This window comes from Leptinotarsa decemlineata, unplaced genomic scaffold, assembly GCF_025532065.1.
Source record: "Leptinotarsa decemlineata unplaced genomic scaffold, Ldec_3_MD MMD2_tig00001064_RagTag_RagTag, whole genome shotgun sequence".
Lineage (NCBI taxonomy): Eukaryota > Metazoa > Arthropoda > Insecta > Coleoptera > Chrysomelidae > Leptinotarsa > Leptinotarsa decemlineata.
This window is the reverse complement of record NW_027412558.1, coordinates 12,709,813-12,725,269: the sequence shown is the minus strand read 5'-3', so window position 1 is coordinate 12,725,269 and position 15,457 is coordinate 12,709,813. Positions and strand designations below refer to the sequence as shown.

Sequence of the window (15,457 nt, the reverse complement as noted above, 5' to 3'; positions counted from 1 at the left end):
TTTTTGTCAAAAATATCAGAACAAGGTTTTAGAGTTCTAGCTCGACATAAAAATGTCGTTCAGAGAACTCCAATTCCAATAATTACAAAGAAATATATATATATATATATATATATATATATATATATATTGGATGAGGCAACTAATTTTTCCTTTATTTTCAGTATTACTACTATTAATTATCACTATTAATGTAAGTTACAAAAAGGATTTGAAGCTCTATAACTTTTATTTGATTATCTGCGAGCGCTTTCGACAGCTGGTCCGGGTGTCATCCTCTAGGCACTATTCTATCTGAACGTGTCATCCTGTGTGTGTCCTTTTATACGGTCCGAACGCCTCAATACAGGTAATGCTGTTGCTTTAGGTAAATTTGCCTGCATTTGGATTACATCAGGTACTATTCTTTGTGTTGAAACTTCTTTAGGTTTATTGTTTCTAGGAGTGTGTATTGATTTGTTTAATATATTGAATGTTAGGTCTTGTTGTGTTTTGATTTGTACTTGTTCCTCGATAAGTGATTTTTGACTGTTAAATTTATGGATGTTTAAGTTTTCCGAAATGTCCATGCAGTTTCCCTTATTGACTTGTTTTATAAGTTTTATGTTCTCTGGTGGGGGAAAGTTATATTTGTTTTGTATGGCGTGTGTTCCGAGGTTTGATTTATATACTATTGGGTTTATGTATGCCTTTTTGTGTTCATCGTACCATCGTATCAGTTTTTTCGTGGTTTGGCCACTGCCATGATTTCAAGCCATTGAACATCAACATCACATACAAGCCAATAACACAAAAAATAAACAGCTATGGAAAAGAAGAAGACAAAAACCAAAACGGGATATACAGTATACATGCTCGGACTACAACAAATTCTATATCGGCCAAACCAAGAAAAAACTGATCCAAAGGTACGATGAACACAAAAAGGCATACATAAACCCAATAGTATATAAATCAAACCTCGGAACACACGCCATACAAAACAAACATAACTTTCCCCCACCAGAGAACATAAAACTTATAAAACAAGTCAATAAGGGAAACTGCATGGACATTTCGGAAAACTTAAACATCCATAAATTTAACAGTCAAAAATCACTTATCGAGGAACAAGTACAAATCAAAACACAACAAGACCTAACATTCAATATATTAAACAAATCAATATACACTCCTAGAAACAATAAACCTAGAGAAGTTTCAACACAAAGAATAGTACCTGATGTAATCCAAATACAGGCAAATTTACCTAAAGCAACAGAAGTACCTGTATTGAGGCGTTCGGACCGTATAAAAGGACACACACAGGATGACACGTTCAGATAGAATAGTGCCTAGAGAATGACAGCACGACCAGCTGTCGAAAGCGCTCGCAGATAATCAAATAGAAGTTATAGAGCTTCAAATCCTTTTTGTAACTTACATAAATAGAAATATATATATATATATATATATATATATATATATATATATATATATATATATATATATATACAGTCAAGCTGCTGGAAAATAATTCCATGAAAATCAAAAAATAAATATATATATAAAAGTACTTTTTCATCATTCCCATATTGACTTCAATTTAAGAGCCACCGGTATACAGCTGTTTCAGCATATTGGGCATCGTCAGTACCGGGCAGGCGGTCCTCGATTGAAGACATAATGAGAAAAACCAAGAAAGTACTTGATAATAATAGCTGCATAAACGCAAGCGAAACATAAGTGGAACCACCTATTGGTGTGACACCCAAATCAACTTGCTAAATTTTTATGTCAGTGTTGGTGGTTTGACCAATCAACTGAAAACTGCGGTATCAGAAACTTGGGAAGCTAACCTGAAATGCCATCGGAAAACGAATCCACATGTTTCTAGAAATGATATGAAATCTATTTTTTTGAAATATGATATCTATTTTCTAGATTTCATATCATTTGTAGAAACATGTGGATTCGTTTTCCAATGGCATTTCACGTTAGCTTCCCAAATTTCTGCTACCGCAGTTGTCGGTTGATTGGTCAAACCACCAACACTAATATAAAAACTTGGCAAGTTGACTTCGGTGTCACACCAATAGGTGGTTCCACTTATGTTTCGCTTGCGTTTACGCAGCTATTTTTATCAAGTACTTTCTTGGTTTTTCTCACTTTGTCTTCAATCGAGGACTGCCTGCCCGGTACTGACGATGCCCAATAGGCTGAAACAGCTGTAAACCGGTGGCTCTTAAATTGAAGTCAATATGGGAATGACCAAAAAGGTAACTGAGAAAATTTGTTCATTTAAACTTTCTGTTCTGGTTATCTGATCTAACCTATCGAAAGTTTGGAGTAAAGAAAGTAAGGGCACCAAGAGAAAGTCATTTTGATCACTGGTAAATTCATGAGGTACTATTCTATTGGTTGAAACTAAAAAAAAAAAAGATGTGCAAAATTACGCCGAAGCTGGAGGCGAAGACCGACTGCTCTCTTCCATTAACTTCATCACAATGAGTTCAAATATTTGTAAAATAACATCCTCGTTGAGTTTTTCATTTTGAAGTGATGACACAAGTAACGTAACAGCTTTGTAGAGGGTCGCTTGCCCAAAAACAAGTTTAATGGCATCTGAAATAGAAAACATTCGAGATTGCAGATTGGTATACAATCAAGGACAAGTGAATATGAAGAAGTGTAGGATTCACAATAAATTCACTAGAGGATATGGAGGGGTAAAAAAGAAGGAAACAACAAATTATAGTCAACACGAAAATAACCAATGAAAATGGAATACAAAGAGAGGTAAATCACTATATTGACCAATTTTTGTAATATTTCTTATATTTCAAGTCAGTTTTTGCTTATTTATGATGAATGAAATAAACTAATATTATTGTAGTAGTGTGTGGAGAACAGTAATTTCAAAGTTTCATGATGTGGGAATTTTTTTTTCGCTAGATTCAGTATTTTGAATTTCCGCTATAAATCAACATAAGTAAGTGACTTGTGTTTGGATGGAATATCTATAGTTATTCGTTGTTTTTCAAGATCGTTAATCATTGTTTGTTCAGCATCTGGATGTTTCCTTATTGAGAGTGGTTTTCATCTTCAGGCTACTTTCATACACAGTGATACACTAGAAGTTTGCACTCTACGGTTTTTTGTAACATATTTATATCTATTGAACTTTGAAGTAAGATTTGGCTTGAAAAATAAGTGATACAGAGCCCCACTTTGATAAGCCTCATTTCAAGACCTTTAAAATAAATTATCAAAAAATTAGTTTTTTTCTAATTGAAAGGGTTATGTTTTTAGAAGTGATTGATTTTTGGGAAAGAAAGTTTTCCCTTTCTATTACTCCACCTCGATACAAAAAAAATGTGGGAATCTTCCCACATCATGCAAAGAAGTAACTATCAGACACAAACTGGAAAAAAACCCTCTCTTCATATAAACATTTAATTACACGAAAAAAAAAAATACTTTCGAAACAAATACTTTGAACACTGAATTATAAAAAAAAATACTTTTCTCCACTCAGTTTGTATTTCAAACAATATACTAAATGGAAGAGTGAAAATTTCATTTACATGGAACACTGTCATCCTCACTGGGTAGACATCCGATGTTTTGCCGTAAGACACTTGCCTTTGGGCTCTTCAGTACCAATCTAAATAACATTATAAAAAAAACACACATCTCATTCATAAAATTACGATTTTATGTCACGGAATGAGTTTGGTCTACTCATATCATCGAAGACATCGTAATGACATTCATTCGCTTATTTCATTAAATCCCAGCCAAAGGAATCTTGTTTTAATTGAAAAAGTTATATTTTTAGAAGTGATTCTGACATTGAATCTGGTCATTATTACGCACTGGTCAAAGACGAAACGGACTAGTTCAAGTTTGATGATAGTTGTGTCACCAAATATTCTGGCAATATCTTGAATTTATTGGAGCCTCTGGAGACACCCTACATTTTATTCTATGAAAGAAAGAATATTGAGAGATCAAGATCTTCAGATGTTGTGGTGCTGCAGGTTTTTCCGGGTTTTCGTGCAGCTGAAAAAACAAATGCGCCACTGGAATCAATCAAGTCGCCTCGGAGCGCCATTTAATTTTTGTTCTTTCATAATTTCATAATTTGTATTACTTTTTTTTTATTTTTAATCAAACATAAGAATGCATTGTTTGTTTCTTCTTGTAATGGTATCCAGATTGGTACTGAAGAGACCTAATGCAAGTGTGTTACGGCGAAACATCGGATGTCTACCAGTGAGAATGACACTGTTGATGTAAATGAAAAATTTACTCTTTCATTTAGCGTATTCCAAAAACACTTTATTGTGAGATTTTCACTAAATTGTTTTACAAAATGCAACACGTGTTTCGCCATACAATGGCTTCATCTGGCGTGTCTTGTGGCTCCTGTCCAAAACTGTATATTGGGCAAACAGGAAGAACATTTTTCCAACGAATTGAAGAACATAGGAGTAGTTTTGTAAATAGAAAGACCAATTCCACATTTGCAAACCATCTTTTAGCAGAAGGACACGAGTTCAATCATGAGTACGAGGTGTTACATTTAGAAGAGAAGAGTTTGAAACTTAATCATCTAGAATGTTTAGAAATCAATAGATTCAGGAATTCGGGTAATTTACTGAATGATCAATTAGAACTCGATAACTCTCCGTTACTGAATATATTTTTTCAAATGTGAAAATGGAACATAAGTGCAGGTAATTTAATTCGTTAGAAACTCAGGTAAAATATCAGCTACTTAAAATTCAGGTACTTCGTTTACAGGTACTTTGATTTCAGGTACTCCATAAACTATATATATATTTAGTATTGAATGTGTAGAATTAGTTGAAAGACACGCCAGATGAAGCCATTGTATGGCGAAACACGTGTTGCGTTTTTGTAAAACAATTTAGTGAAAATCTCACAATAAAGTTTTTTTGGAATACGTTAGTTATGGATTTTCATCAAGTATCGGCCGATTCCATCATATATCTTTCATTTAGTATATTGTGTAGGAATCTTGTGAATGATATCTGATTCAATTCCATAATGACTGGTTGGAATAAAAACTGAGTGGAGAAAAGTGTTTTTTGTTTACATAGTATTCATACAATTTTGCTCATTCAGTGTTCATATAAAAGTATTCGTTTCGAGAGTAATTTTCTTTCATGTAATTCAATGTTTATATGAAAGTAGCTGTTTCAGGCTTTTTCTTCCAGTTTGTGTATGAAAGTTACTTCTTTGCATGATCCACACATCTATGTATAGGGTTAATTCTTTTGAAACCTATTGCTTCCCTAATTTCTTTGGAAGATTCCCACATTTTTTTGTATCAAGATGGAATAGTAGAAAGCCAAAAACTTTCTTTCCCAAAAATTAGCATTTTTGTTTTTTCTGGAAGTTTTTTTTTGGCAACAGATCTATACTAAAATTGTGGTATTTTGTACTTAATTCAACCAAATAATATCAATAATTTCTTTGAGAATCAACTTTGGTACATTTTTACATTGATAGAATTACCAGGGCTATGATAAAGAAACGGGTTATTCGATAATCAACAAATATTCAAACTTCCAGGAAGATTGAAAATAATTATACTGAAGGCACTTCATAAAACCTCCATAAACTTATGGGAGTTATTTGAAATAAACAAGATACAGCACAAAACAAAATTTGAAATTGTTCGCTCTTTTATAGTAATATTTGGAATCAAAAGAGCTACTGACGATGTTTTGTTATTGTTCAACAGTTCCCGAAAACAGACAACTTTGCCACAATTCAACTCTAATTTGTGTAGCCCTACATGAACGATCTAAAGAATGATCATATGATTCAATGAAAAACTTACCCGGAAGATTTTTCATCATGATCTCAACAAAATCATCTAGCTCTAGAAACAGTGTATCCTGATTCGACAGCTCTGGTATTCTGAACAAGTTAACACACAAATCTGCTATGGCACCATCAACTTCAGAATTGATGAATTCTTCCAGAACCTTGCCTACAATCAGCATCAAAGTTTTCACTAAAGGTTCTTGGATGAGAGGTGAATCTGAGTCGGCCAGCAGCTCGCACATACTATCTATCAACGCTTTTGTAATGGGAAGTTTTGCCTCAAAATCATCCAGTTCATCTAAAAAAAACAACATAATAATAATAATAATAATCTTTATTGAGTGAAGTAGGATATAACAACCAAAAGGCGATGTTCAAAACTGCAGTCTAGAACACTACAAGTTTGTTTTACCACTTAACCTCCACAGCCAGATACGAGAACTGGCAACAAAAATAAAAAAATGCAAAAAAAAATTGAAAAAAAACATTTTAAACCTGATTTCGATCAGCATTCGAGTAATAACAAAAAAGAAATATACATATGGATAAATTATTGAGTAGTCAAATTTGTTTACCTAGTAGTTCAATTTTGCCTAAAAATACCTATTTTTTAATGTTTTGACTGGGGAGGGGGGGGAATTTATAGTAAACGTTGCATATCTGATACCTAAATGATCGCTTGAAAAATTCGTGAGTGTGTATCGGAGGAGTTAAGGAGTTAATAACCCTTTGTGCCCATCATTCAAGTCGTGTACATCAGTCCGAAATGTAGTTTTATTATATAGATAAATCTGAATTTTATTACAAATAATCTTATGATAGATACACGCAGAGTGTAGCAAACTTGGGTTTTCCATATTGAGCCAACAAGTTTCTGACATCTTTAATGAGATTCTGTTCCTTCTACATACCCCATGAACGAGGCAAAGGCGGGAGTTTTGAATCTTTTGCGGTTTTTTCTTGTTCCTAATTGTGGGGCTTGGTACATAAAGTACATTTGCATAGTTCAAAGATGAAAGAACGAGACCGTCACATAGAGTGTAATTCTTGTGTTTTTAGGAAGAAATTTTTGATTTCCGTGAATCAGCTTGAGTGAGAGGTGAGCTTTCTGGATAAGGTTATTCACATGCTAATCAAATCGGAGGTCACTGTCTATAGTCATCCCAAGATTATTTGATTCCTTCACAATTTCCAATCCATTAGAGCCTTAACTAATATTGAGTTGTTTTACAATATCTCTGTGATTTTTTTAACAAAAAATCCTTGATTTTGATAATATCATTGATTTGTACAAGTAATTTACCCTAATATACATATTATAATAATAATAGAATGATAAATGAGCACAGTAAAATAAAAAGGACCCATTTTACAGACACCTTTCCCAATCACTTCGCGAGGTGCATTTCACCAACCAAATTGAATGTTGTTGCATTTCTGGTGATTGGGAAAAGTGCTTATTTTGGATGTATTCTACGCCTGAGGTTTTACCTATTTTATCAAAGCAGAAATGTAGACGTTGACTTTTTTCTAGTAAGTATACAATATTTTCTAGAAAAAATTTTTCAAACTGGTTGTAGAGAAAGATAATGAAAAGAGAAACGAAACTGAAATTCAAGCTACTTTCTCTTCCATATCGATTTAAAAAACATCTCATGGGTATTCTCGAAAGTCGTCATATTGACATTTCGTTGTTTATAAATATTCATAATAATTAACGTTATTTACTGGCAAATATCAAACGACCATTGATCAAAGTTCTTCAGCCAGATTGACGTTATATTAATGATGGCCAAAAACAAGTGCCTACCATTCATGTAAATATTAATAATAATAAAGTTTTAGAAAAATGTGTAAAGTTTCTGGGCCAATACATCGATGAGTGTCTTGACTGTAGTAGGCACTATGAGTCAGTAATTTCGAAACTTAACTTTCTCAGCTATCTATTCAGAAATATGAGAACAGTTTTAACAGAGAAACAACTGATGATGTTATATTATACTCATGTCGAATCCCGACTAAGATACGGAATATGTTTCTGGGGGGATTTCTTAATATCACAGAAAAAATTCATACTTTGTATCACTGGTGTCTCTGGTACCTCTAGTTTGTTACGGTACGATTTTGTTTTGTCATAAATTGAACATATTATTTATACTTAGAGGTTTTATTATTTTTTTCCTCACACACAAGGACATAATGAAATTGACGGAAATTTTGGGAAACGTATTTTTCGACAGTGAATTGCTGGTTGAATTATTTCGCTCATTAAATACCTAGAAGGGATTTTCGAATTTTCAACCAACTGTGGTTCCTTTTTGATATTGTGAAGTTTGGAGTATTTTGAGACAGCATTGGAAACCAGGATTTCTTAAAAAAAGGGCAAATAGTCAGTATTTTCACTCAATTTTCAGAGGACGATCTTCGTCTGTTTTGTGTTGGAAACACCATCAATTATTAGGAGGTTAGTACAGTATTTTCAAACAACCTTGTTCAACTCAGCTATGGGACCCGTAATAAACCTTGGCCTTATTTTTCTTACTGTTTGATTACCATATTGTCATGAGAATATTTCTCTTCAGGGTGTTAGATTATCTCTAAGGAAGGCATATCTGCATCAGCTTCAATTTGGGAATTTGAAAACGATTGCCAGTTCATTCTCGTGAAGAAGTTTTCTGGACTTCACCTTTACTAATAATTAGCACTGGGAATATCAACGGATTCCTACTACATAGTATCCACCGATACTGCCAGATCAGTATTCATCTCCTGACAGCTTACGAAGAAGGAGCACCCGAAAAGCAGCTAAGTTTATACTAAGTTAATTGAATGAAGAAACTTACCGGTGTTTATTTATTTCCTATATTAAAATGTACAAGTTACCTCATTGAGATGAGTGGTGTAAGCTTTTACGTGACGTCACATATTAGCGAATTTTATTAACTATACAATGGTAGTGGTAATCTAGTAATTGATGTGAGGAATTGGCAAACGGAGGGTTCACTGTATTTCTTTTTTATTATTGCAATAAACTCGCTTAGTAATTGCAAATAGAATTATTACTTTGATGAGAAGTTAAATATTTTAATAGTGGGCTTCCCGAACAACTGGACAGATTTCCGGTTTCTAACTGGTCAACAAAAATTGGTGGCGCTTCCTTTTTTCTAAAAATAATTTTTTTTTTTAATTAGTTGCTCCCACGATTAAGTGCAAAACACTGACCTAGTCGGGCATGTTAGTGGTGTTTTGATTTTCGGTAATCTTATTGTAATTTAATTATCTCGTTCAAAAACATCGCGTTGCAAGTTGTAAAGATTTTTTTAAAACTTATCAAATCTTAACCTCGCCATGTTTGTGTTTGTATATATTTGAAGTGTGTGTTTTTGTATTTTGTAATTTAAAATCTTTCGGAACTGATAAGCAAATTCAAACTATTAATACAAGACAGCGAAACGACTTACATGTGCCATTTTCAAGGACTTATCTTTTATATATATATCACCTCATGTGACTGGCAAAAGTTGTACGATAAACTTAAGTATTATTATTGTTATTGAAGTCAATATCAAAACTTACTTATATAGTTTACTGTGACTTTCACTGTGATTTTCATAAAGAATATCACAATAAACATTATTAGTGAATCACAATTCAACTGAAAAATATATACTGAATAAAATGTGTAGAAATTGTTCACCTTCAAAATCCATATCAGGAGAAAACGAGGCTTGTTGAAATGCATCCAAGGAATCAATAGCTTCATAAGCTGTATCAATATCTGTATCTAACGTGCAGTAGTCTTTCCTCTCTGTCAATAACTTCTTCATTCTGGTGAGAATGTCAGCTTCCTAAATAATAACAGAAAAAATGTCATAAAAACAGATGTGATAATGACTTTAAGATAAACATCATCAATTTAAATCAAACACCGTTTTATCTTACTCACATTTTGTTCACTCTGTATGAAAATCCAGGCATTGTCGGACTGCTCTACGCCTTGGCTATTGGTGGGTAGGGCAGTTTTTATGGTATGGATGGTTTTGTCAAACACTCCTGTAGCAGTTTTGGCACAGAATTTATAAAAACTAGGCATTACACCATCTGCTTCGTCAAGATCAGAAGTGCTATCCACTTCAACAGCTCTTTGTCCAAATTCATCTGGTGGCCTGTGAACCAAAAATACATAATTATGAGAACTGATATAAGGAATTTGAATGAATCTATGCCATGCATAGGAATAAGGTGGTGTTAAAAATGGGTATTAACTGTTTGTCATATTTGTTTAAAGAAAAACTCACGTAATAAGTAGGTATCTTCATCGTTTTTGTTCATATTTCGAAAAATATACGGGGTGTTTCTCAAGTACTAGCATAACTTTCGGGGGTGAATGCTTGAGATATTTTGTGTTTTTAAGATGAAGATATGTTCAAAACTCATAAAATTTTAGAGATTCAGGGTGTTGAAAGTCAGTGTAGTATTGTACATTTTTGAAGACAGTTCTGAAACTGATATTGGTAGTTGTGGAATCTGGTCTATAAATGGGGGTTATGGAATAAAAAATTTAAAAAATTCCAGTGATACTTGAAATTCCTCAGAAAGCATATTCATTCGTATGCGAAATAATCTCGCAAATATGTCAATAACCCTTTGATAATCATTAGATATGTTATCGTGTGAGACCTCAACAAAGTCCAGTCAGATCAATAGATTTGGATTCTTTGGATTATCAGAAGCAGAATTATTATTAATGACAACATTATTTGTAATACCCCGAAAATTTTTGAACTCGAGCGTCGGTCAATGAAAAAAATATTTCATTCATACAAAGTGTACAGAAGCAAAAATGGCACATTAGTGCATAAAATTAGACAAGTTTCCTAAAAGGTTCTAAAAATCATGAAAATCTTTTATATTTTATTTCCTAACTCTCATCTATACACCACTTCGTATTGCTATCATCTACTCCAATGAAATTAACACCATATATAAAGTTATCATTTTCAGTCAGTTGATATGAGTTATCTATAAAATGTCGACTCTCACTCCGACTTTCAACACCCCCCATCATATTAGGATCATATATTATGAATACTCTGACCCATTACTTGAAGGAAATTAATAACACAATCCATGATAATAATTACAGTTTACAACAAAACTTATTAGGTAAATGAATAAATCTGTTTAAAATATGGGCATTGTATGTAAAAACAAAATTAAAAACTAATTAATACAGTTTATTGTATGATTTTCACTGTAAAGGGTTTTACAAAAACCGCAAGCAAGTTTATGCTTGAGAAAGCTATTGTCTAGCGAAACACGTGTCGCAGTTTTTGTAAAACCCTTTATAGTGAAAATCATACAATAAACTGTATTAATTAGTTTTTCAATATGGATTTTCATCAAGTATGGGCCAGTTCTACTCAGTTGAAAGAAAATTAGATAAATGATAAATTCTGGCAAAACAGGTAGATTTGGGAAGCACAAATAGATACAATATTATTTCTATGAAAACAGTTAATATGTAAATATGTTAGTTATTAACATTTTATGAGAACAAGTTACATAATGGTGAATAAATAACTTTATGTTGGTTGTTTGAAAGAAAATTTGAATATTTGGGTTTCTTATTTCCTGAGAAACTTTTTTCATGATATATCACAAGGATTCGCTGTAATAGTTCGTCTGTTTTATTTGTGAGCAACTGCATTCATGATGAATATTTTTTGCTCTAGACTCAGGAAAAAAGTTTTGTGGCTTTCTACTTCTCCATCATTGAACAAAAAATGTGGACTTTTTTTCTTTTTTGCTATTCAATGTTTTTGTGAAAGTTGATATTTTGATAGGATTTTTTCTTCCAGTTGGTATCTGTATTATAAATAGCATTAAAATTCAGTTTATATCAATAGGAATAATGTTCTACAAGTTTTAACTATTTCAGTTATATTTATTTTTCGAATTCAACATTTCGAAGTTGAAAAAAATGAATTTTCAATTTTACCAATTACTCAGTAACTATAAGGTTAGTAAGACTTATTACACATATATTATACCTAGAACTGAAATATGGTATTCTATCCACCACCCAAAACGATTTCGATCCATAATATCTAGCTAGCATTAATCTGGAATAAAGTATAACACAAAAAAAATCAACATAGTAAAGCAAACAGAAGCGAATACAGTACAATAAATTGAATATATCGTTACCTACATTGGACTCAAGGCGGGAGTTGACAAACCAGATTCTGATGACTTTTGCTGCAAAAGTGTTCTCAGTTTCGCTATGCTTGATGCTAAATCAGCTGTATCTTCATATTCTGGATCTGGGCTATCCGTTGCGATTTCTGGTTGTTTCATTGAGATATGAGGAATTTGTAGTTCTTTTCTATCTTGTTCTTCCGATTTCCTTGGTTTTTCCTATTAACAATTTTTTTAACATGATTCAAAAACTATGAATCTGAACTAATACTAATATTATCACCTAATATCAAATTACAAATTCATAATAGAATATATCATGGTATTCAAACTCTAAGAAAAAACAAAATATGCACCCTATATCATCTGATGAACGTTTAGATATTCGTTTTACAAATTTGAATCAAACTTCCTGTTGTCCGGATTCGTTAAGTTGAATAAAAAGTGAATATTTTCAAATTTCACGTTAAATCAGTTGTACGTGTTTCAGTCAATTTCAAACATGTCATCTGTTTAAAACTCTGTCTTCCGTTAACCAGCTGCCCTCTCCCCACGAACGAAAGCCCTCAGAAGTAGAAATTTGCTCAAGCTAATGAGTCACAAGGTCTCACCTTTTGACGTGCAATTCCTAGCAAGATTGGTAATACTGATATTTGACAAAATATAAAGAATCACAATTCCTAACTAAAAATTTTACCTCGTGTCAAGTATACCGATGCGTTTAATGTTTTTGGTTGAGATACTCATTTTTATGGAATGAACAATATCAACTTCACGTGAACTAGACGTAGATGTTATATGACCAAAAAGTAGATTATTTCATCAAATGCAGTAAAGTAATTAAATTATAATCATCTTGATATTTGTCAATTATCAGTGTTACCAGTCATGCTAGGAATCACACGTTAAAAAGTCAGACCTCGTTAATCCTTAAGTCGTGGTGATGACGCCCTACTGTTTGCTCACTGTCAGAACAAGTGAAGCAGTGGTTATCTTTATTAATTTTTGACTTTGACTACACATTTTCTAATAATGATCTTATAAACATAATATATAACAAATGTATCTTTTTCATTTGTGTTACTTTCCGTCACCAACTTGAAACAAATCTGGGAACACAACCATCCCTTCAGAAAGTATAGATATTATTAATAAAAATAAAACATACACGCATCTTTCAACATTGTTTTCATCTCAACTGATAATTCTCTTATCTGTAATAGTCTGGTTCACATGTACGCGATTTAGCTCTTTTTGGTGACATTTTTCAGCCCTGTCCAAAAATTACGACCAAGGTGTCATTCGATAAAAAGTGAAAGGGAAGGTCCGAAAACGCGCTGATAAAAATAACAAAAGTTATAAACAATTGAGTGAAAAAAATGGGGCTTTAGTTTTTTCTTAATATCTCGGAAAATTTTAAAAATTTTGGAAATTTGAAAAAAGATTTGAAAAGATCAATGAATTTGCGTAAAAAAAGTCCCGACTCCCGAAACTGTATCTCGATTATTTATAATTTTCACAGAGCCCTGAAAATAGAGCCAAAAGCGGGTAGAGTGGCTTCCGTGGCCTTTCGTCACTCTGACATAAAAACAAAAAAAATTATTTAAACATATTAAATGTGAATATTAAGGAATGAAAAAATTCATGTAATGTTGGGATACATCAATAAACAATAATCCGCAGTGAAAAAATGTTTATCCCAATTTTAACGTTGATTATAAATTTGTTAATTAATAACTTTTTCTGAATTGAAAGTTGATATAAAAATCCCTATAATTATTGAACTAAAACCCTGGCATTTTTTTCCTTTGGTGAAGTTATCCTTAATAGGCAAAAAAATAGATTAATAAATTACCGTTGCCAAAATAAAAAAATTGTTATTTTCTATTTTTTTATTAACAATTGAAAATTATAATTTTATAAAAAATACATTACAATTTTTTTTAAATTTTTTATTGTTTCAATGTCTCATGGCTGAAAACGAATTATTATTTTTTTTTTATTTTTTACAGCTATTGTTAATAAATTTATTATAAACAAATACATTGTTTATAAGCAATTCGATTTTTTTTTTGCATTATGTTAATGGAAAAAAATCATGATTTTTAAAAAAACAATGGTTTTTAAAAAAATTCTTTGTTGCTAAAAAATGCGTTTGTTAATTAACAATCGTTTTTTGCAACTAAATATTAAAATTAAGGAACCGTTTATTTTTTAATCATAAATTCTATCAATAATTAAATAAATAATAGGACAACAACTTTAGTAAAAGGCTTAAATTGTTAATGAATTAATAATGAACAAAAAAGACTTTAAGCATATTTATCATAACTGCAATAGTTTGAAAGTTATTATAATTATAAAAGCGAAGGAGCGAATGAAAAAGCCAAGTATCAAGGAATCACAATATTAAAAGTTTTATAAAAAATAGAATAAATTGAAAAAAAAAAACACATAGTTACTTTTATTATAGAACAAAGTATTGAAATAAAAAAAAAGTTTATAACAATTTTTTTTTAAATAAACAATTAAAAAAAGAATAGAAAAAAAGTTTTTTCAAAACCTTAAAGAACAATAGAATTTATGATTAAAAAAAAAACGGTTCCTTAATTTTAATATTTAGTTGCAAAAAACGATTGTTAACTAACAAACGCATTTTTTAGTAACAAAGAAATTTTTTTAAGAAACCATTTTTTTTCTAAAAATCATGATTTTTTTCCATTAACATAATGCAAAAAAAAATTTCGAATTGCTTATAAACAATGTATTTGTTTATAATAAATTCATTAACAATAGCTGTAAAAAATTAAAAAAAATATTATTAATTAGTTTTTAGCCATGAGACATTGAAACAATGAAAAATTAGAAAAAAAATTTTTAATGTATTTTTTATAAAATTATAATTTTCAATTGTCAATAAAAGAATAGAAAATAACAATTTTTTCATTTTGGCAACGGTAATCTATTTTTTTGCCTATTAAGGATAGGAAAAAAATGCCAGGGTTGTAGTTTAATAATTATAGGGATTTTTATATTAACTTTCAATTCAAAAAAAGTTATAAATTAACAAATTTATAATTAACGTTAAAATTGGGATAAAAATTTTTGACTGCGGATTATTCTTTATTGATGTATCCCAACATCACACGAATTTTTTCATTCCTTGATATTTACATTTAATATGTTTAAATAATTTTTTTTGTTTTTATGTCAGAGTGACGAAAGGCGCGCGGAAGCCAGACTACCCGCTTTTGGCTCTATTTTCAGGGCTCTGTAAAAATTATAAATAATCGAGATACAGTTTCGGAAGTCGGAACTCTTTTTACGCAAATTCATTGATCTTTTCAAATTTCCAAAATTTTGAAAATTTTCCGAGATATTAAGAAAAAACTAAAGCCCCATTTTTTTTTCACTT

General features: G+C 31.2%; 1 protein-coding gene across 4 annotated transcripts in view; it reads right to left on the bottom strand.

The window, feature by feature from the left end:
* Positions 1 to 1,495: 1,495 nt before the first annotated feature.
* The window catches only part of LOC111517920 (uncharacterized), a 36,478-nt gene continuing 22,516 nt past the window's right edge, over positions 1,496 to 15,457 (bottom strand). For 3 of the 4 annotated variants that reach the window (XM_074175696.1, XM_074175697.1, XM_074175694.1), the window contains exons 7-12: positions 12,056 to 12,261; positions 11,895 to 11,966; positions 9,788 to 10,007; positions 9,539 to 9,689; positions 5,855 to 6,139; positions 1,496 to 2,604 (exon numbers count right to left, since the gene is read on the bottom strand). In XM_074175696.1, coding sequence (XP_074031797.1) covers positions 2,432 to 2,604; positions 5,855 to 6,139; positions 9,539 to 9,689; positions 9,788 to 10,007; positions 11,895 to 11,966; positions 12,056 to 12,261 — 1,107 coding nt within the window. In that variant the 3' untranslated portion in view covers positions 1,496 to 2,431. The remainder of the gene's footprint in view (positions 2,605 to 5,854; positions 6,140 to 9,538; positions 9,690 to 9,787; positions 10,008 to 11,894; positions 11,967 to 12,055; positions 12,262 to 15,457) is intronic. The other variant, XM_074175695.1, reaches the window with a different exon arrangement.